Below are 23,191 nucleotides of genomic sequence, written 5' to 3'. Positions count from 1 at the left end.
TTCAGGAGAACTGATACAGCTCAAATCCCTGAGGCCTGTCAGCAAAAATAGTGCTTTCTCCAGGGAAGCGCATGGACCATGGCTGGACCCCACAAGTCTCCACTGATTTCTGGCTCTGAACTCTCGTTCTCCCCCTTCCCTGCCCAAGGAGCCGTGAGGTTCACCTCCCTCCTGCACCGCCTTTTGCAGGGAGAGGAGGAGGAATGGCAGGGGAGCCCCAAATCCCACCTGAACGGCTGGACATGGCAGCAGTGCTGCAGCTCCCTGTCCCTGCGGGGGAAATGAGGAGAAGACAGGTTTGGTTTCTGCCCTTGAAAATCCAAACCGACCTAGTGCAGGCTGTGGGTTGGGGCTTGTGTTCCTAGGCTGGACCTGGGCACCGGGACAGCCATGTAAAAATCATTCAACTGATATCTCCTGCCTCTGTGCTGAGATTTTCCATCGAGCAGTTGGCACATATTTTTTTCCACGCACACGGGAATATTTGCTTCAGGTCTAAAAGACACAGGATCCCTCTCTCCCAGGTCTCATTTGGCTGGCGAAAGAGGCCAGATGCCTTTTCATCTCCTCTCTCATGCATGCACATATCCCCCAAACTGTGTCATTTGGCCTCTGTCCATCTTGCTTTGAGTTGTAGCAAGCCTTTCCTTACTTGATAGAGCTTAGTAAATATCCCAGTCATTTCATGGCAGAAAGGGGCAAGTTTCAGGATATATGCAGACCTGGTCAAGCCTGTCTTGATTCATTCAACATCTTCCTTGTTGAGGGGAATGAGAAAATGCAGATTGGCATCTCTCTGCATGAGAATACAGCCCACTTCCAGTCTGCAGGAATATGAGGTGTGGCAGATCGTCGAAAGAGAGGGGACTTAATTGCTCATTTTGGGTCTTATCATCAATTTGGATTGACTCAGGAAACTCTATTGAAGGGAGCTTCTGTATTTTTTTTTGCTCACATCTCATTTGTTTGACTGTCTACTGCCTGTGTCTCAAGTAGTGTTTTCCCCTGGTACATGGCCTTTTTCTTTCATCAGCAGATGATGTACCACTTACAGCATCCCGAGCAAGCTCACCTGTGCTTATTTCATTTAGTGTGAAGGTATTGTACAATATAAAATCTGAGTGTCTCAAAAGTGAGATTTGCATACATTTCCAACACTGTCCTCTAAGAGAGGAATTTTTAGGCACAAAAATGATTGGGCTGTGAATACCTCCTGCCCAAATGTTCACTGTTGAAAGCACCCCAGTTGCTGTACTGTGCTGCAGAATTTTGCAGTGCCTTGACTGAAAAAGAGTATGAAAAATGGTAAAAACTGCACACTTGTGTTCCAAATGCTATCTTGTAAGGATGTTTTGCAAGTCACATACTCCAGCACCTAACACTGTAAGCAATTTGTGGAGCTTCAGCTGCCTGCATCAATACCACTGCGTCGGCTGCTAAAATCCCCAGTATAGGTGCATGCTGTGACTGTGCTGTAACTGCATTTTGGAGCATTCCTTAGTCCATGCCTCTGGTTTCTGCAGGAAGAGACTTGGGCATGTATCTGGAAAGACTCTGGCCTGGTCCTTGGTTTGTAAAATCAGCACCCAGGACCCCAGCACATGCCACTAAGGTCCCCTGTCCTTTGGCTTCTGTGCAGCCCGTAGATCTGTTAATGCGTGCTCATGATCACAGATCCAGTGCTGAATGCTGGCACTTAAAAATATGAGAGAGTTATTATATTGTATATAGGATGGAGAATACAGTAGGATGTGAATGTTCCATGAAGAGAAAAGAGCTCAGTAATACAATAGCAATTTTTGCGTTCAAGCCCATAACTTTGAGGAGCAATGCTAATACGTGTAATAGTAATGAGTAATATAGCTCATAGACTCAAGGCAAACATGCTGTGGTGACTCACAATTTTTGGAGGTTAGATGATAAGAACTACTAGGCTGGGTTGATTTTGTTCCTTTTAGTATTTGTGAAAAATTTTTTTTGACAGATTGCACTTTTCCTGAATTTACTCTTTGTTCAGAATGATTTGACAAGTGGCATCTATGAAATCTGTTTGGCTGATGGTGCGTTCAAGCTGTTCATGTGGACTTGTGCAGTGGATGAAATTAAAGCTGTTTTGTTTAGATTGTCATGAGCACGTTCTTTGAGTGGATGAAGAGTCATCTCAGAAACAGGTTATTGGTGTAAAGAAATTAAATTCACCTTTGTGGACTGGATATTCAGTGATATTTCATAAGATTTTGCTTTTGTGGTGGTTGTTCCTGATGGTAAGATTGTTTGGTGGAGGTGTTGGAATGAACTATACAAACTGAATGAAAAACACTGTCAAAATTAACTGCTTTACAAATGTAAAAATATATTGGTTGAAAATGGTTTTCTTTACTTGTGTTGTTCTAACTAACACCTCCCGTGGATCTAGACAAGGAGTTATCTAACAAGCAGAAAGGTTTTTTTGGTTTTTTTTAATATTTCTGAGACAGTTGGATTTGAATAGCAGAAGGGATTTATTCTGTATTTCAAGGCCCCATGTGAAAAATGGTTTCCTACCCATGTAACTATTAAGCAGTGATAAAACCAGGAGGTTTTTTCCCTTCTCAAAACTTAGGAAATAACAAAGTCATATTGTCAAAAGTTTGAATGAGAAAGTGGTTTTATTGTGGCTAACTCCAAACTTTCACATTCATTTGTCGACAACCAAAACGAAAATGCTTTGATCAAGCATTTGGCATTTGGATATGTGACAAAAAACGGATCCAGTTTCCAGAGTAAGTAAATGCAAGCTAGGTTGAAACCTTCCATATGACCCTAGCAACAACACAAACCCCAGCTTGCATTTGCCTTGCTGCTGCAAGAGACCCACTGTGCTGTGGTCGGAGATACTTGTCCATCTCATCTAAGCCAGACACAGACGCATTGAAATACAAGGATTTCAAGTAGGTCATCAGTTGTAACTTCCTCAGTGCATCGCTGCAGCCTCCTCACTGATCCTGTTGATGCTAACGTGAGCTCACTCCTTTTACCCTCCTGCAAGGACTCTTGAGCATCACAGTGGCCATGGTGGCCATCCTCAATGCCCTTCCAACTCCTGCCCTTAACATGTTGGTCTTCTCTCCCCAGCTATCGACCTGTTGTACTGGCGTGACATCAAGCAGACAGGGATTGTGTTTGGCAGCCTCCTCTTGCTGCTCTTCTCCCTGACCCAGTTCAGTGTCGTCAGTGTCGTGGCCTATCTGGCCCTCGCCGGCCTCTCGGCCACCATTAGCTTCAGAATCTACAAATCAGTCCTACAGGCTGTGCAGAAGACGGACGAGGGCCACCCCTTCAAGTGAGTACTTTGCAGTCGTGGCCAGGGGCTACTTATCTTGCAAAGGATGCAATCCCAGTGGCAATTGATGTTTCTTTAGCTGTCGCTCTTGATACTGAATAAGATTCTTGTCTTGCTTATAGCTGGGGAAATAATTTTTTCTGTTGTCCAGTCTCTCAAGAGCTGCAAGGCTGTATTGGCTCAGGTCCTGGTAGGAAAAAAAACAGGACAAAATGCATCATCCTCTGAGACACGGGAATTTTTTTCCTGAAATTCAAAAGATCTAGAAAAATTTAAGCAGAGAAAAAGAGTTTAATTAGAGCTAATGATAATACCATATCTCTGCAAGCAGGAAGAATATTGTTTCTGGACACACTCTATTTGGCATAGAGGGAAACTGTATCTTTTCTCCTGCACTGCTTGGCTGTGGTGTGTCAATCCATTAGGTGATGGTGCCAGTGCCGGTGCCCTCCCCACCCTCCACAGGGTCTGGGTGGTTTGTTCCAGGAGAGCACACACACTGAAAAAAAGTCTCTTTGGGGTGCTGCTTCTGTTTCACTTGGGTCAGTTCTGAGATGCAACTTATGCCGTGGGTGTAGCTCAGAGGAAGGTGCAGGACAGGCAGAAGGATGGGGGAGTGAGAAGTGGGCACTGCTGCCAAAGGTGACACAATGCCAGACAGCAGCTTTTTTTCCTCCAGAGGCTGTCAGCTGGAAGAGATGTCCTCTTCTGTGGCAGCAGCATTGCACAGAAGTTTGTGAGGAAACCCTCCCAGCTAGGATTTGCATCCCCCTTGGGTGGAGTAAAGAGAGAGATCCCATCAAGATCAGGTTCTGCGTGGGGAGGGAGCAAGGCTGGAGGCAAACAGCCTCAGTGCAGCTCACAATTGTCCAGGGGGACTGGTCATGAAAGATGAAGACAGTGTGCTGGTGCTGGTGGCTCTGTGCCTGCAGGAAGGGGGACACTTTGCTCCAGTGCAAAGGGATGAGGTGTGGGGAGGAGGGAGTGATGGGGTAGACAGGCAGGAGTATGGACAGTGGGTGAACCTGCCTGGGTTTGTAACTGGACCTGTGTTTCTGGCAGAGCCTACTTGGAGATGGAAATGAATCTCTCACAGGACCAGATTCAGAAATACACAGACTGTCTCCAGCTATACGTCAACAGCACAGTCAAAGAGCTGAGGAGACTCTTTCTCGTTCAGGACCTTGTGGATTCTTTAAAAGTAGGATTCCTTTAAATATTTTTAACCCCTCTCTAGAGGATCAATCTACATTTCAAAGTGCTGTTTCCCATGTTGACACTGTTGTCATAAAACCTAGCTTTGCGTAGCTCCAAATACAAAAGTTGCTCTCATTTTTGATTTCCAAACTAATTCCTTCCAGCAGTTTAGAGATTTGGCAATCTGCATTTGAATTTATTGACACGTAATACAGCAGTTATAAAAGTTGCAGGACCAGTTTAGCTCCACTGCAGTTTTAGAAGCATCTCTGTGCTACGCTATTGCTTTGCCACGAGATGGTTTGTTCTCCTCTCCCCTCTAATACCTCTGTTAACCTGGATTTCCTCTAATGGTGGCATTTCCTGCTATGGAGGAAGGTCTTCTTTCCCTCCCTGCTGAGACAGTTATTTTTTTTTCAGCCTTACACCCAAGCAGGTGTTCTTCAGAGCAAAGGGAAGATCATTAAGAGAGCAGGCATGGGTTAGGCTCCTAAATTACTAAAGGTATTTAGGAAAATGTATCCATCTGCCAGCCTCAAGAGTTTTCAGTCGCAGGGATTATCACTGTGGGATGACCCTTACGATCAGCAAAACTGGATGCAGAAATCTGCTATGCGATGCTCAATGCAGAATCCTAAATGTATGCAATTAAGCCCTAAATATACGTGAAAGCTTAGCTAAGAGGGTGAGAAGCAGAAGTGGAGAATGGGGTTTAGACACCCAGAAAAAGTACCTAGTTTTTGCTATGCCTTACTTAACAACGGCCCTTACACATTACAAAAGGCTAATGTGCTGTATGTTAGCTAGTTAAGTGAACTGATTTCTTATGCTGACACTGGGGGTGATGTAATGATCCATCTTTAATTTAGTTTGCAGTACTAATGTGGCTGCTGACTTATGTGGGAGCCCTCTTCAATGGCCTGACTCTTCTGATAATGGGTAAAAATCAACATTTCTTTTAAAATCTGCTTTTAACTTTAACTCTCTCATGATTTCTACATGGAGAAAACAGCCTATCCTTAGTGTGCCTTCCCCACAGTTAAACCGTCAACTTTTATTTGCCTTTCCAGTGAATATTCATTATTCTTATTATGTTGTCCCTCCTGCTAGAGCTAATTTGTGTTTTATGGTTTTGCAGCTACTAGTCCCAGAACAATGGGAAATTCCATATTTGGGAAGTTTGAGCAAAGTTCATTTTTAATACAAAGATCCCTGGTGGATCAGCTGACCAAGTGGCATGATATGTGTTTGTCGCTGAAGTAGGTCTCTTCTCTGGAGGAATCTGATCTGCAGGAATCTAACAGTGTGCTCTTTTTCTCCTCAGCTGTGGTGTCTATGTTTACTCTCCCCGTTGTATATGACAAGTACCAGGTAAGCCTGTCTGCACGGTGTAGTTCGGGTGCCTGGGTGGTTCTGCCTTGTTGATGCCTGATTGACTTGATCTCCTTTTGCTCTTTGCAGGCACAGATTGATCAATACTTGGGACTTGTGCGGACCCACATAAACACTGTTGTGGCAAAGTGAGTTCAGCAGCAGGCTTGACCAGAAGTCTTGTCGTGAGGTTGCGGTGCACTGGGGGTGGCTAAGATCTGGATGGTCCTGGGGACAATGTGCCCTGTGAATGATGTCCCTCCCAGCTCCTGGCATGCAACAGGCTGCGGGAGGGGGCAGATCCCTGGAGACAGACAGGCCTTCTCAGCTGAGTGTAGGCTAAGGCAGAGTTGTGACCCTGCGTCCTTCTCACCTCTCTCCTGCTGTTTGGGGAAGCTGTGGACGGAGCAGCCCGAGCAGGGACTGATGCCCATACTTTTATCTGTTTACAAACAGGAAGGAATGTGTTAAATCCCTTCCCCACCGACCACTCCAAGCCTGGGTTTTTGCATTCAGGGACTCTGTCCTTTAGAGTTAATAATACCATTAACAAACAAAGTGGGAATTAGAACACCACCCTGTTACAGAAAGAAAATACCTGGAAGCACCATGATCTTGAGTATTTCAAACCACCATGAAATGGACGGAAGACCTGGATGAAATTTTTGATGCAGTCTGCCCTAGTTCCTAATGTGTTGCCTGTATCAAAAGCTTCTGTGGGATCCCTAAGGACGCAGTGAGGGTCTAAGCATAGTTCTTGAAACTTGAGAATTACTGAAGCAGCATGGCTGGTCTGGAAGGTAGATCCATACATCTCAGCAGTTTGTATCTGTGGCTTTGCTAAAGTTGGCTGAATATCAGGTGTCCAATGGAAGGTTACAAAACGGTGAGGTACAGAGAGCAAGTGACCCACGAAGAGATACTGAGGAAACCGGGCTTGTTTAGCCTGGCAAGGAGGGAGCTAAGGAGCGATTTCATAGCAGCCTGTAAGTACTTGATGGGAAGTTACAAGATGATAGATCCAAACTCTTCTCAGTAGTGGGGGTTATAACAAGGAGCACAACATAAATCCAGTTTAGGAGGCTGATGCTGGACATGAGGAGAAACTTTCACTAGGAGATTAGAACAGCACTGGAGCAGGCTACACAGGAAGGTGCCAGAACCTTTTTCCTTGCAGGTTTTCAAGATGCAGCAAGGTAAAGCCATGACCAACCTGATTTAGCATTGGTGATAGTCCTGCCTTACGTAGGAAGCTGATTCAAAGACTTCCAGGGGTCCTTTCCAGCCAATGTTTCTGTGATTCTTCAAAACCCTTAGCCTTGGGCAGGACTAAAAGTTCACACTCAAAATTCTTTGTTTAAACCTCATTCCGGGCTTCCAGTAGACAGCAGACCATGGTGGAATAATGAAGCGGGGGAGACTATCACTGAGCGTATCCCACGGTTACATGAACCACTGAAAACAGGGCCATTTACACCTGGGGGCCCCTAAGAACACATAGATGGGCGTCACCTCTTTTTCTTGTTAGACTTTAGTCCATCTGTTGCAACAACACACTGGATGCAAGCTAGAGATTACCCCTGGGTAAGACTCAAGTGGGGATCCACTGGAATGGAGTAGTTGCCTCACCATGTAATCCTTCTTTCTTATTTTTTCACTTCTTTATTTCTAGGATTCAAGCTAAAATCCCAGGTGCTAAGAGAAAGGCAGAGTAAAGCAGACATCAAGAATTCAACGACTACAGTAGTGAATAATGGGGGAATCTGGAGTGAAACAGCTCTGTTCTTACACTTTACTGCAAATTTATCGTTCTTTTTTTTCGCGACACCATAATCTTAGAAACATAAAACTCGGAAGCAGTGCTTTTCCCCTGCTGCTTCTGCACTTAGAATATTTGCAATCACTTGTGTCAAGCACTAAAGTATAGTAAAGAGAAAAGTGTACTAGATGTGTTTTTTTGTGTTGCTTATAAAGTGCATGATGGTGAGAGCCTAAATAATATTGACCTTTTTATTTTATTTTTTTAGTGTTTTTCCTTCTTCTATTGGCATTGCTTCTATAACTTTTAATGTTACATGTGGCTAGGGGCTTTCCTGCTTAGCGCACTGATGCAATAGTTAAAATTGCTTCTACGTCACTGGGTTGCTGGTTGGATTCATCTTTATTAACTATATAGAATTGTAGACTGATGTTTTAGTGTTTTCCAGCACAAATAAAATGAACAGTAATCGGTACTTATGGTAATCAGTTTTGTATAACTCAAAAAAATGAAAACAAAACCCAGTGCTTTTGTCGTAAAGGATTGACAGGCTGACTTACATGTATGGTAACTGGAAAGTTCCAGCATGTTAAATTTATTACAATTTGTATTACATTCTCTGTAGTTCCTAATGGACTTAATTATAGACTCTGAATATTTGCACTTATGTACTTGATACCGAATGCAGAAATAAATGTTACTAAATGTAAAAAGTTCTTCCTCTTGTTGCCACTGGGATTATCTTGACATTTGCACACCGGACACATACTATGCAAAAAGAAGCATCTTCTCTCTCTTTCTCCCCTTGAGATCCTCACACACTTTGCCCTTACAAAGTGGTGCAGTCCAACAAGATCATCTGTAGCCTATCTATCAGTTTCACATCTTGGGTGAGTATGGCAGTAAAAGAAGGATCTTAGCACATCGATTGATGTTCTTTGGTGGGGGTGTTAGCAAATTACAGGAACACGAATAATTGTCTCTTCCGCCATTTGTTGCATGTTGTGCAAATCATAAGCAACACACTATGTGAGGGGTCAGCACAGCACAAAGGACTTTTCAGTTTCCTTATCAACATGTTACTCTCTCATCCATTTGCTTTAAACTGTGGGATCAATACTGAATCCGGAGGCTGGGAACTGAAATAAACATTTGCTCTTGTTCAAAGGTGAAGGTTATTAAAAATTGGCATTTGGTGTTTGAGAACCAACAGACAAGAGAAACAGCTGTTGAACGTTATCTGAAGTGCTTCAAAACTAACAATTGGTTAAGTGCTGAATGATTTGCCCATTTGTGGGACATACCTGTGGGATACCTTTTTTTTTTTTTTTGTATAAAAATGTGAACATCGAAACATTTTCAGCAAAATTGCAGGTTTTTCTCCTTTTCTATCACAAAAGTTTTTGTGCGGAAACTATTTTTTTCTACTTTAAAAACTTATGCCAACTTTTTTAATTGAAATCTTCCTTTGTATGCATTCATTTAATTTACCTTTGTCTCAGTTGCACATGGATGTGGTGACATCTGTGCTAGGTCAGGCTGCAGTTCTGTTTGTGTATAAATGTAGAACTCAAATGTACATGGGGAGTTGGTAGAAACATTGGTATGGCTGTGGGCTGGTTAACTCTTGTGATGAGTCTCAAACACCCCTATTTTCATTTAAGGTTTATATTTAAATATTATTCTTTGCTCTTATTTAAAAATACTGACTGTCCTATAGGTAGATACAAACATTTTTTCCCAATGAAAAACTGAATGGCTCAAAGTGATGAATGTTACTTTTGATCAAATGCAGTATGTTTGGTTTAGCATGTGTAGTTTGCAGCCAGAAGTTAAAATTCAACCTCGGCCCCCAGCTTTAACTGCCTCTTAGACTTTCCTACCAGTGCATTCAGATAGCCAGTGTCTGCCCTGTATCTCTGAGGAAAACAGTACAGCCTGTACAAGTATCCTTGAGGGTGAAGACTGATCTTCAGAATTCTTATTACTTATAAGGTGAGTACGTGGGTCCAACATGCTAATTTTGAAAATGAGCACAATTAATGGCCCATCCCACTGGTCCCATAAATGTGTTCTTTCCAGCACCACCAATGCAGTTAGATCCAAGACTAGCCTAATGCAGTGCCAAAATCTGAGCACAATTTGAAGGCTACGTCACCTGTGTGTTTGGAAATCAAACAAAATAAAACCTTCTGGCGGAGTTCCAAATATTAAGAGCCTAAATCAGTAAGAGACCAAGAACCTCATTCTTGACTCCCTCTCTCAAAACCCACAGCCCTCCACTGCAGGCCCTCATCACCCTGACTGTACTCCTCCTGCACATGCACCTCCCAAACCTATACCTTTTACTTCTATCTTTTCTCATGTCCCACCTTTCCAATAACCCAACTCCAAAACTTCCTTGCAGCCACCCTGACTTTCCATATATTTGGCAGTAACAGCCTGCAAGTGGGCAAGTGCTGCTGAGCAGCTGGGGTGGGTTAATGTGGTGGATGGAACCAATTTTGCCAGAAACAGAGGACTTTAGCCCGGGCTTGGATTGCTTCTGCTGTCCATGGCCACTATTACTGGGATCACAGCAGTGCTTTTTGTGATAATTTTGAAGATGGAAGCTTGGAGAAAGCCATTGTGCCCGAAGCTCCCATAAGGCTTGTTTGCAAACCTCTGCTAACTCATGGTCCTACTATACAGCTTGCAGAACCTTGTGACACCTTTAGTGCTCCCTGATGTCCCATTCCTAAAACAACACTGTGGGAGGGACTTCATCTTTTTTGGTTTTCAAACAAGTGATGGAAAAAAACCCCACAAAACTCTATTTTTCAAAATATTTTAGTGTGATTACAGTAGGTGGCTGAAGACACCCCAATAACACACATTTGCGAGCTGAGCTGTGCTCTGAGGTACACAGGCTGTAAAGCGCTTTTGTTTCTGATGTTTGTGTTCAAAGTGAAAAGCAGCCATAGACAAGCTTGAATAGTAAAACCAGCAAATGTGTGAGTGTTTCTAGGCAGGTGAAACCTGGGAAGCAGCTCACACTGCCTGGGTAAAATGCAGGGCAGGGCATTAAACCATTCTTTCCTTTTTAAAATGTTCCTTGCCAAAGGAACCTGGCCATCCCGTCACTAGTGCTTCAGGAGTCAGCTTGTCCTTCTGGTTCAAACGCTGATTTAACAAGATATGCAAATGTGTGGGTGTTTTAAAGACCCACCTAACCAAGTGAGGTTGTTCAGGTGTTTGGAGTTAGGTGTGTGCTAAATACCTTGCCCAAGCAGCATCTCTTACCCTCAGTCTCCAGGTAGCCTGAGATGCTGATACTCCCTTTCTGGAGAGGAAGCTGAGAGGTTTCTAAGGTGGATATCTCAGCTGGGAGGCTTGTTTAGATGCAAGAACAGGTCTGGACCAGGCCTTTCCATGGCTGGGAGCTGGCTGGCTGACGTAAAGAAGATGGCTGTGTTTTGATCTGCTCAATATAGTGCTTTTGAGGAAGATAACAGGTCTACTTGCTGAGCTTACCTTGGAAAGCCAGCCCAGATGACTGTGCTAATTTGTACTGAAACCAGTTTAACTCTGACTTGAGGATATGAAATCAGGAGTGGTGTGCTGATGGGAGAAAAAAAAATTGTTAGAACATCTACAAATGTGTCTTTTTTTTTTTTTTAGGCTTTATGACTTTAAAATACCTTCTCCATGGTTTCACCTGTACCTTCCAGAAACTTTGTAAGCCTTCTTCTAAGCTACTACCTGTTAAGGACAGGTTCAATAGTTACTGAAGAGCTCTGTCAGTACTTTATGTCACTTGAATGTCTGTCAATGTACCTTGAAATGAATACTCCATTGGTAGTTTGATGTGAATACTCTGTAATGTTGGTTTTGATTCCCTGCTTCTTGGTGCCTCAGCAGTATTCCATTCTTCTTCTAGCCTCTGTATTTGCCTCTGAGCTGTTTTTGATCTCTTTTATGCTTCCTCTGCTCTTTAATATTAATCTAGTGAGAGTAGAATCATAAAAATCATCAGTGTTAGGAAAGCCCTGGAACTGGGAAGAGATAAGAATGATATAATATTCTGTGAGCAGCTAATCCAGTTAAAGAAGGTCTGTCTGCTTCCCCATAGCTTTTTGTTATCTCCCTGCACATTTTTCACACGGCAGCTGGCTCCCGTCCCTGTCCTGGTGGGTTACAAGTCAGTCAGCTGTAAGCTTAGAGCAGCTTTTCCTTCTCCATATGGGCCCAGGGAAATACGTGGCGAGCCCACGCGTTTGCCCAGTGCAGCTTTGGAAACACAAAGTGTGATGTATTTCTTCCTGGCTCTTGATATATTCTTTTTCTCAGGCACAGAATTTAATGCTGCTCCATCAGTGAACCTGCACGCAAGCTTCCTGGGATGCCAGGAATCGGTGGAGTGAGGCTGCTGGCATGAAGGAGCCTGGTAAGACTGGCTGGCACATGCAGCCGCTGTGGGGCATACGGTATTTGGATAAGGGTGAGACATGTCCACTGATAAGAGTCGATAGCTGCAGTGCCTGAAAATGGAAGGAGAAATGGTCTCTATTCATTCCTGCCAGGCTTTCTTGCTGCTCGGTGCCTTTAAAGGAAAGAGTGGCAAACCCTTGCTTTCTGTCACGGTAAGGGAAAGGTACCGAGAGTGGAAAATCCTTCTCCACAAATGGGAGTTGACTGTAAGTAGGTACAGGGGCTTGACCTGCTTCTCTCTTACCTGAACTGTTTATTTCCTTTGGTGTTTGCTCTTAAGTGAACAGTCAGCTCACCATCTGTCGGTGCTCACCTCTGGTCAGCATCTAATCTAAGTAACTACAGGCTAGCAAGTCAGATGCCTGTGACTTGCCACTTCTGCAAATCTACTTACTTCTTTGGGTGGGTAGCTGTTAACGGGGGAGGATGAGCTCTGTAGAACCAGAAAGGGCACCTGACCGCTCCTGAACCTGGGGCAAGCCTAGTTATCTTCACCACCTCTGTAGGTCCCCTAGAAAGTGCTAAATCTACAAGTATGCCAGATTTATAATCTGGGGCACGCCACTGTGTGTGTGCAAGGCAAAGTAAATTTCCATGGGCAGGCAGGTACACAGGTAGGCTGCTCTGTCTGTCTGGCGAGCCCCTGTTGACTGGGCTGTACCCATCTCTGTGTTGCCAGTGTTCTCATCTTCCCTTTGCTCCTGCTCTGCCTCAGCCAAGATGCTGGGAAATGCTGAAGAGGCCAGGATCGAAATAAGAGGATGGGATAAAGCTCCAGGAGTCGTCTAAGAAAACCAAAAGACAAAGTAGTCCTGTAGTGACATGCTTTCATTGCTTTTCCTTGCTGTCTGCCCCTTAGCTAGAAAGTCGGACTCATTTCTCATGTTCATTGAATATTGAAATGATAACGCTGCATTTTATGCCTCTTCAGGGCTCTTTTTTTTGTTTAAGTTGAAAAAACAGTGAAGCTAATAGTCATTCACAGTAGGGCCCCTCTGCATATATTTCCCTTTCTGAGGGAGCTCTAAAGAGGGTATTAGTTGCCTTTTTACTTCTTTTGAACAGTCCTCTAATTTAGCTAAAGTGATGTAAAGTAGCCCAGACCAGTCAAAAAAATGTCTTGTAACAATTTATAGATGGGGGGGCGGGGGAGGGGAGGGGGAGTGACACCCAGGCAGCGGAGTGACTTGAATAGCAGATGTCTTTACACAAAATATTCTTCATTTGCCAAGTTAGGCATGAGGCCTAATTTCATTTCTCCTGATTCCACAGATGCTTGCTTGGAGAAACCACCATCCACACAATTATTAGCTTGTTAACTGAGTGAGAATGTATTGCCTTTCACACAGGCTGAACATAATTACTGAACTGCTACCAGCAGAACTGCAGCTTAACTTGTCAGTTATCAGCAAATCTGCAGCACTTAATTAGGAAGAGGTGGGGCTGTAACCTTAGAAGAACCCATTTGAGGAAGCACTTCTTCTATTCCTTCTACTTGGAAAGTTTGAAGTCCTGGATACCTTCCTCACCTGTCTCTCCCCTCAAAAAGTAGAGAGTTTACAACTTTTTCAGCTGAAATACAGAGATGTGACGAACTACAGAGAGCAAAACTATCAAAAAGTATACTCGAAGTTTTCACATCAGCTTAAAAAAGCCATAGGGAGTATAAACTTCTGATACTACTAGTGTCACTTTTGGACACCAGACTTTCAGAAATAAGCGTAAATTTTCATTCTGACATTGAGATGTAACCAAAAATCTCTCTTAGTCTCAAGTGTTTTATCTCGCCTACTTTCCCAACAGCAATCACAAGTCTATGACTCACATACTATACCAATAGCGCAAATGAAAAGAAAACATTTTTCCGACTGCCATTTAGCCAAAGGTACTCCTACAGCTCTCCAGTCACAAGAGACTTGAGTAAGTCTGCCTTCTACAGTGAAATGCTGGGCTCTCTGTTATGCAGGGTGAGCTATAGTATCATAACTTGAGCTTTGCAAAAAAATCAGACCAAGGAGCTGCTATGGAGTTGTATACCTGGAGTCTCTGATATGGTGCCATGAGAGAAATTATGAGTGAAGCTGATAAAATTTTGATTAGCAGAAGATTCTAAGGAGGTCTTCGGGAGCAGATGGTAATTGGTAGCATTAAGGAGAGGTCAATACTGAAGTTTCCCAAATATCAGCCATATTTCAACTTTTCATACATAAAACAAAAATAAATAAAATACCCCAGATGCAGAGGATGCTAATGAGCTTTGCTAAAGATGCAAAGTGGTGAAATATTGGGAGGAGACTATTGGGATGCCATATGGAAGAAACTGGATCATCTCGAAGCCCATGAGCAATAAAAATTGGATGATATTTTGTATTACAAATGCAAGTTCTGTTCTCGACTGATAACTGAGAATTCTCTTGTTGGCTAGAAGGTTGCTGGTTAGAAACAAATTTTGACGAGAAAACCCTGGTCAAACAATATGAAAGTGCTTAGTGGGGCAGAGAAGTGCTATTAGGAGTATCTGAGGGAATGTAGGGGCCGTTACAGGAAGGGAGACTGGCCAGAAGAGTTTGGCTTTGTTACTCTAGCTAAATGAAGGCTGGGAAGTGGGGATATAGTTGCTCCTTACATGTACGCTGGGGGTAAACACCAGGAAGGCTAAAAGCTGTTTAAGCTCGTGCTTAATTAAGCTGCTTAATGATGACACAGGGAAAAAAAAATTCCATTCCGTGGTTTTGGTTTGGAAATTAAAATTTATTATTGGTCAGGGAAATTAGCACTAGCTTGCAGATAGGAGTTGGAAACAAGCACTGTGAATCTCAGAGTCATTCAAGGTAGGAAATAGATTACATACAATGCTAATTGCCTTGTTGATAAAATTACATAGATGGCAATTCCCCATGTGGCTCTTTTTGTGTGCTGATAGTGAGTTTACAATGAGTTTACAAGAGGTGGTTGAAGGTAATCACATACATTCCACTCCCTGCTGCCCCCACCCCTGGCCAGTAAAGTCAGAGTAGCTCTCCAGATCGTATGAACTAAAATTTGGCTCATTCTTTTTGGGAAGGAAAGATTGCCCTTGTCATTGATTATTAGCTATTAATCTTTGTGATCCCAAGAAAGGTATTCCAGGCTCAGCAAAGACATCTAGGCACCAGTGAGGCCATCATTAGGCTTGTGACAGAATTTTAAAGTCTTGTCAATTCTTGTGAATGCAGGTGGACCTTCATCCCTCCTCTTGTTTCATGGGAGTTAGGATGATGTTATAAAGACTGGTCCATGTCTTCCTCTGTGAATCCTGTTTGCTGTGACATAGTTTTGTACGCAGGGAAAAGGGTAACCAGGTTAGATTCAGGTTGTGATGGATAAGTTAATAAAAGAGTGCAAACAAACGAGAAGTTGTTTTTTTTCTGGCATAAGTAAATAGAGGAGAAAAAATCTACTGGAATCACCTTCTTAGTTTTTACTCTAATACATTAGTCAAGAAGCAGATGATTTATGAGAGATGTAAATTTTCATTCACATTGAACGTGCATTTGCTTTATCCATGTTCAGACTGTGAGTTGTAGTAAAAGGAAGGAGGGAGCAGATCCTCCTACACAAAATTACCCCTGCTTACTCAGACCTAATACCCTGGTAGCTCTTGTAAGCTGGTGCTGCATTGCCCAGATACTCTCACAGAAAGCTGGGCAGGTATTTAACTTTCCCCGTTTGGTGATCAATGCAGTAGCTAAATTTTTCAGATACAGGGCAGCAAGAAATTTCTAGAAGTCTGGAGCTAGAAATCAAAGTACTTCTTCGCTTAAATATCCTGCAGCAGTTATAAAACCATCCCAGTTTATGGTCTACATGTCTGTACCATATTTACCACCCTCAACTTTGGCAGGAGTTTGAAAGCAACATCTGGAGATAAGGTCTTACAGGACTTGCGCACACAGCCTGATGGCAATTGGAAAGGCGGTCTCTAGGAGAGGACGTTGCTCTGCAGAGGACCTTTTGTGTAAGAGCCACTAAAAATTTCCTGTTAAGTGTTAAAGAGCTTGAAGTCCTTTGCAACTCTGCAGAAGTATTTTAAGTCCTACTGAAGCCCTGTCTTGACATACCCGATTGAAAAAGTTACAATTTCACATCAGAAGTCCTGATTTTGAGGGTGTTTTTGCAGGGGGGAAAATGGTTATATTTCTTAAGGAAAAAGGAAAATTACTATTATTTTTCCATTAAAATCTGTAATTCCACTGATCCATTTCTACAAAGCTATCTGTTCCACTACAACAGTGGGACCACAATATTTCAAAAAAAACCCAGGAAGAATGGGTAGATTTTCTACCTAGAAATGCTTAATTGCTTGTAAAGGAGACAACCTATAGTTTTTCCTCAAGTATAATTTCCAGTTGAGGGGCTAAGCTCACCAAGAGAATTGAGAAGTTGCCCCCAGTACTTTGGTATTATAGAAATCAATTTATTTACTTGGGCCACACGTGGCTGGATTTCAGTCAGGTACAAAACTGCCTGTGCTGTGCAATTGCTGAGTTCGTTGAGGTCTGACTCCTGCTTAAGACTTTAAAAGATTTTCAGAAAAAAAAAAGGGCCCTTCTGTTCTTCCTAGCAAAGCTTTATCTTGTGGTTACCAAATAGGCTGTCATGCAAAGAACAGATGAGTATTTTTTTATTTTTTAAAGCCAGATAGGATAGGTCTGCTACTTGTCCGGGTCTATGAGCAGGTCTTCTACTAGTCCAGGGATTACTATGTTCACCCAGATAATGGTATACTGTCTGCAGTGAAATGAAGACATGGATCCATCTATTTTGGGGATTAACTGGAGATACTTTTTGTATCCAAACTGCAGAAGAGCATTACCACATTCTGAAAGGCAAGGGTCACTGATTGCTCCCATCTCCTGCAAGCATCAGGATGAGGGGAGGATGCTCATCTCACTTGGGATCGGGCCCTGTGTGAGTACCCAACATACACGATGAACAGCAGATAATCTAACACGTGACTGTTCTTGGCGCAGTTCAATTTCCAAAGCAATTTCTTGGAGTGCTGGAGGTGAAGGATGGCACCACCTTTGCTGATTGTCCCTTGCTGAGCCATAAATCGATGTTGATTGTGAATGGAGGAGGTCTCCAGTAATAGCTTGGCAAGGTGGCAGCAGCCGTAAATATGTAGGAAAGAAAGGGGCCATCTCCCAACAAGCTGGTTATCTCCAGAGGAAAGTTGCAGCACTTTTTATTAGACTTTTTTAGATAATTAAAAGAGGTGATATTATCTTGATGACTATTGGTCTCTGTGAGCTTAGTTCACATGGAAGAAATCAGCAGTGCCACCTGATATTCCCTCATACGATCACCATATTATATTCAATTTTGAATAAAGGATATTTGTTCTTAGAGCCCCTGTTTTAATGGTGATAACTGTAAACCACAGATGGCTGCATTTAAAAAGGTCCATGGGAAAGTTTCAAAATACAACTCGCCTGCAGGCTTGGAAAAGCAAAAAAAAAAGAATCTAAGCTTCATTATTAATATTTTTAAATCTTGCATGTTTCAAAAGGTTGGGATGCCAGCACAGTCTCCAAGGCCAGAAATATCCCAGTTTAACTACTAGGACCTAAAAGTACTGTATGCACTGTGTTTTGTGAGAAGACCCTTTCATGTTGGCCAAGACTCTTCTAGGTTTATTGTGATATTTTGATCTAATCTTGACGTGATGCGCAGTCCGTGACAGAGGAAAGCCTCAAACCAGGAGCACAGAGGAAACAACGAGGAAAGTTCCTGATCAGTAATCCACTCCCCAAAATAACTTCCACAAGGAACAACCACCTGGCCGTTGTCCCCATGGATGTGATGTGGGGGAGGCGGTGAGGTCATCTCCTGCCCAAGGCCTCCCCTGGATGCCTGTCCACATCACAACCTCCTCATCGGCACCTCTGGGAGGCTGGTTTGGGGTGGGGGGGGGGCGGGGGCTGCATCCCCATAACCCTGGGAGTTATGTTGGGGACAGACCCTGCCTGAGCCCCCAGGAGGTCTGTCCCTCTGCTCCTGGGGTGAGCACAGCCCTGGGCCCTCAGGGCCTGGTTGCTCAGAAACAACAAAGCCTGGTCTGGCCACCATTGAGGCCTGGTCCATCCGCCGTGGCACTTCTGTCCTCTGCGGTGGCGCTGGCTGCCCTCAGCCACCTGCCTGGGGGCGGCGGGGGGGGTCTCCTGCTGGGGCGTGGGGGCGAGGGCTGGGCTCCCAAGGGACAGTGTCCTTCAGCCCAGGGCAGGCAGAAGCAGGAGAAGATCCAAACCTTGTATTGTACATATATTTTCTTCTGTGAGAATGTGCAGAGCCAGGGCTTAGTAGGGAAAATGGCTATTATTTTGTTTTACCTTTTTTTGCCCTTTTAAATATCTGCCTGAGAAAATATGGCTAACGTTATCCCTGTGGCTGCAGTGGCCATGGACTGGCCTTTCCTGTTAACCTGGGGTTAATGTAGAAGACATAAAATCCAAAGGGAAGAGTCACTGCAAGTATTTGGTGGGGAAGGACCATTTGTAGGCCATGTGTTTCTAAATGAGGTGGCTGCCATGGTTATTAATGTATTTCCTCTGTGTCTTTTTGGTTTTGCTATTACATATGGGGCCATCTGGTTCCTCTGTGGGACTCCCAAGACTTTTTGGCAAGCACGTATGTGAAGATGTCTGGGGTTTTTCCTCTTCAACCCTTTCTACTACATCTTATTTCTGGAAACACTGCTTAAAGAAGAGTTTTCATGGACACCTGCAGTCTCTACCTGGAACACAAACCTCCTCGCTATCACCAGTGCTGACATTGTAGGGCAACGTTGAGAAAAATCCTTCTTCAGCTACAAGTCTGATGGCACATTAAGAAAGCAAATGCACTTTGCATGGTGGTTCAGGTGCTGTGGCAGGTGGTGCGAGACAGATGCTCATGGTCCCCCTCAGCCTCTGAAGTGAGCATGTGGCATGGCATCTGAAGGCAGAAGGAAATTTCAAGCATGCCCAAAGCACAAATTCATTCCTTGCAGTCTTGAGAGGTTAAAAGCCCTTGAATTGTCTTGAATGTTAATTTTTTGTCTTCTGCCGTATCAGACAAGAACCTGCTTACGAAGCTGTTGGGCCTTCTTGGAAGATAAATGTGACCTATAGAATCACATTTATCACGGTGTCTCTTGTAAGAAATACAGCCTGCTTTCAGGGTACCTGGATGGATTACAGAGATGCAAAACTAGAATAATTCAGTAATCAGCAGCTTGGTGCAAAGGCCTTCATGAAGGAGATGAAGCAATTACTAAAAACAGAATAAATTTGCTTTAGAAGGAAAGATTAATCATCATACAAGGGAAGGATTGGTTCAAGCATAAGCAAGGAAATTGCACTATGAGTAATCAAGTTAGCCAGAGAAAAAGCACCAAATAAGTACCAGGAAATATATTTCAAACAAGTTTTACCTGGCTCTAAAATAGTCCTCTTTGAGAGGTAGGGGCAGACATGTATTATAGCTGACCAGTCTCAAGGGATGGACTCCACACTGGGGTACACTGCCTCTGGTTATCGTTTCAAACTTTCCAATTTCAGAACATTCAAACCTTTCCATCGCTGTCAAATCTGTTTAATGGTAATGGAAAGTTATTCTTGTCTAACAAAACTGGTTTCCTATAAATAGGGAGGATTGGGCACAGCTGGTGGTTATGGATGTATATCACAAAATATTTGCTTCTGGAGGCCTCAGCTGTCAGGCTAAGGACTGTATGTGACGAGAGCCTGAGCTTCCCTGCTGCCTTTTGGGTTGGTTGCAGGGCATTATCTCAACAGCTTGGTTTCAAAGGCTGTACAATTACAATGTCCCTCAAACAGCTTGTAACCTAGAGATCAGAAAAAGGCATACACAGAGGAGACAAATGGCTTGGGGTGACATAAGCTGTATTAGGAGATCTAAGATGATGTGGAAATACTTCACAAGTAAATGTCTGTGGTCTCAGTACTCTGCCCTCCCAGCCACTGTCAGGATGCAGTTCATCCTCTGCCAAAGGAGCCAGGGGCATTGAGAAGGGCTATCAGGTGGGACAAAGCAGTGACTATAGTTTTTGAGAATGTGGTATGCAAGTAATGCTCTGCTGTGCAGGGAGGATGAGCTGATGCTGTTCTGAAGCCAGAAGTTTATGCCTGTGGCACTGAATGAGAGAGGTAGGAGGGATGGCAAATGGATAGCTGACATTCTCTGCGTATCACCTTGATTTTTATGCCACTTTTAAAAGGCTTAAAGGTTTAATTGGAAGAGTTTTGGCAGTGAAGCAGGTGAATTTCAGAGCAGCATGTATGAAAAAATGGCAAGACTTCTCAGAGGGATTTTCTTTCATTTTTTAAATAAAACCTCTGTATTTGGGGAACCTATACTTCACTAATGTTAGTTTACACTTGGCATTTAATTTTCATTTAATAACAGGCATAGAAGGATATTGAATATATCTGAATGTTTTACCTCAGCTTTTTCCTGAAGGAGATGTTTCATCTAAGAAATATAGATTTTGAGAGAGGAAATGTAAATAGGAAAGAGGAGAGAAAATCAAACCGATATAAAGAAATCAAGAGGGGGTCTGGAAAAGGGAAGACCTAAAGGACTGGAAAAAAGGCTTCACAAGCAGAACTTGGATTTTAACATGGGTTTAATTTATGCACAATATGCCTTAAATTGTTGTTCCTGAGAAAAATTGCTCATAGTTCTGTTGATTTTAAGGTGGTAAAAAGACTGTGATTCCAAACTGCTATGATTAGAAAGAACTGTCTGAAATTACTACTAATTGGTGAAGCTGGGGCAAGTTCTGCTCTTATGCCACCCACTGTGCTGTTTGCTGCATACATAGGCTTGTTTTCTGACGTCTCTCTTGATGATGGTTCACAGCAAATGCCATACTGGCAGGTGAGCATCATCATCAGGCCTGAAGATGAACAGGTAGGGCAGAAGTAGTAGCTGCTCCTGGCCTTTGCTCCCACCAACTCTGGATAAAGATCCTAGTTAAATGGGACAGCTGCTAGTTTCCAAAGAAGTTAGCAGGTCAAATTAAAAACAGAGCTCTCAGCTGGCTGAGTGCCTTGTCTTCACTACAAATTTACTTATGCTTGGATTACGAATTTTCTTTTTCCCCCTCCTATAAGGATTTAGTCTCTGTTACAAAATCAGGGTATAAAAAATTTTCATGCTACTGTTAACAGGTACAATAATCTTTTGGATGAATTCAAATCCTTGCAATTATTATTCCAGCTCAAGCTAAATTAATTTTTACAATACAAAGAGTAACTTCTGGAGTAGCGTAAATCTGACTTCAGGCTTTGATGAATCCGGATTAGTATTTTTGGTTGGAAAGAGACATAATGAAGCTGTGACTGCTTGGAAAAACTCTAAAGATTAGCTACACCCTGCTTAAAGGGAAATTATTTTGATCCACAGCTTTTACTTCAGTTTAATAACCTCTGTAAATTTCTCTCAATGATTCTTTTAAAAGATTGATTCTGCAGAATTGAAGTTGGAATAATTTTATGACTGTAAATTTTACCAGGTTCTGTGGACTTCCTCTGCCACTGGTGCATCTGCCTTTTCTGTGCACCAAGAGGAGGAGGAGCATGAAAGATGCTAACCTACTTTAGAATAATGGAAAACATATTTAGCAAATAATTAAAAATAAAACCTTCCCTTCAGAATAATTCTTGCAGAACAATATTTGAAGCTTAAAAACTGTATGTTCTAATTTCACTGTATTTTTCATTTAGAAAAACTTTAAAAATGAAGACTGCATTCAGTGGAGAAATTGTGCAGTGTCTTGAAGATACTATTGCTGCTATTAAGAAATTGGTAAGAAAAATCCAATATTTAGTTTCAAATACTTGGAAAAGAGTTGGTAACCATGAAATAATTTTATGGTTGTACTATTAGAACTGTTCTCTTGTGTGAGTTATATTCTGTCTTAAGAGAGAGAGGGGCAGTTTGGAGTGAAGCTGGTGGGTGCTGGCAGGCACTTTGCTGCCTGCAGAAGTCTGGCTATAATAAAGCAAACCAACCTGACTAATAGAGATCACACAGCTGATCCAAGCCCTAGCTCACCTGCTGGTGTTTTAATGGGGGAACAGTAGATGCCATTTATACTAGAGGCTAGTGATATTTGAGGCATGCCTAGACTTCTGTCAAAGTAAAAAGGGGAAGGGTCTTATGCTCAGCAGAAAAAAATTGGGACTCAGGGTTGAAGTTTTGTTCAACCATAACTCTATGGTGTCGTCATGGTTTGCTTTTGTGCAAGAGGTGTAAGCTCTGAACCTACAGCAATTTAGTAGGATCATCACAAAAATCACTTGATGGCAAAGGTCTGCTCGTGTAGAGCTTTTTATGTTCTAAGAGCCTTAATGCTGTTGGTGCAAGAGAGAAAAATAACGCTTCCCTCAGGGCTGCTGTGAGGATACAGCCACTAACATTAGCGCATTCTGCAGGTGGTACAGAGTTCAGCAGGTAGGTGGTTTGCCCTACGACTAGGTGCAAAGGGTTTTTTTTAAACAGCCTGTCTTTCCTTGAAACAGTTGCATTGCATGTGTAAGAGATCTTACAGCAGTTGGGAGCTGAGGATGTAGCTATGTAACTAACTTTTGCTGTAAGACCTCTGAAGCCATTAAAGCCAGAATGGCTTCAAGCAGAAGGTATTTTAAAGGTATCTCTATAATGCGTTTGTCTAGGTAGGTGTAAATCCTGTAAAACTTTCATTTCTCCTTCAGCAGGCCTCTAAATCATCGATTTCAGACCAGCTCTGCATTAGTCTATGAGTGTTTTATGTAAAAAGCTGTTTTCTTTTTCACTGCTTCAGCTAATTGAGGATGTAACTCATATGAAATTAAAACCTTTTACACATTTATTTTGCATTTCGAAGTATTTCATCTTCACAAGGAAATGAGAGTTATTTATATATGTGCATATAGAATTCGCTCTGTAGACAGTAAAATTCAACAGTATCTATTCTCACAGTGTCTCAGCTGGTGATTGTAACTGCTAGCAAAACTGAAGGAGAAAGATAGGACTGGTTTTCTGCA

At 42.7% G+C, this 23,191-nt stretch overlaps 1 protein-coding gene across 2 annotated transcripts in view; it reads left to right on the top strand.

Moving 5' to 3' along the window:
- RTN1 (reticulon 1) overlaps nucleotides 1–8,365 on the top strand; it is a 147,143-nt gene extending 138,778 nt beyond the window's left edge. For both annotated transcript variants that reach the window (XM_080394486.1, XM_080394487.1), the window contains 6 exons: nucleotides 3,115–3,322; nucleotides 4,385–4,523; nucleotides 5,389–5,458; nucleotides 5,844–5,890; nucleotides 5,981–6,039; nucleotides 7,563–8,365. In XM_080394486.1, coding sequence (XP_080250612.1) covers nucleotides 3,115–3,322; nucleotides 4,385–4,523; nucleotides 5,389–5,458; nucleotides 5,844–5,890; nucleotides 5,981–6,039; nucleotides 7,563–7,605 — 566 coding nt within the window. In that variant the 3' untranslated portion in view covers nucleotides 7,606–8,365. The remainder of the gene's footprint in view (nucleotides 1–3,114; nucleotides 3,323–4,384; nucleotides 4,524–5,388; nucleotides 5,459–5,843; nucleotides 5,891–5,980; nucleotides 6,040–7,562) is intronic.
- The last annotated feature ends 14,826 nt before the right edge of the window (nucleotides 8,366–23,191 follow it).

Source organism: Falco punctatus (genome assembly GCF_963210335.1).
Source record: "Falco punctatus genome assembly, chromosome: 7".
Lineage (NCBI taxonomy): Eukaryota > Metazoa > Chordata > Aves > Falconiformes > Falconidae > Falco > Falco punctatus.
Note: the sequence above shows the minus strand (reverse complement) of the source record. Positions and strands in the feature narration are given on the sequence as shown.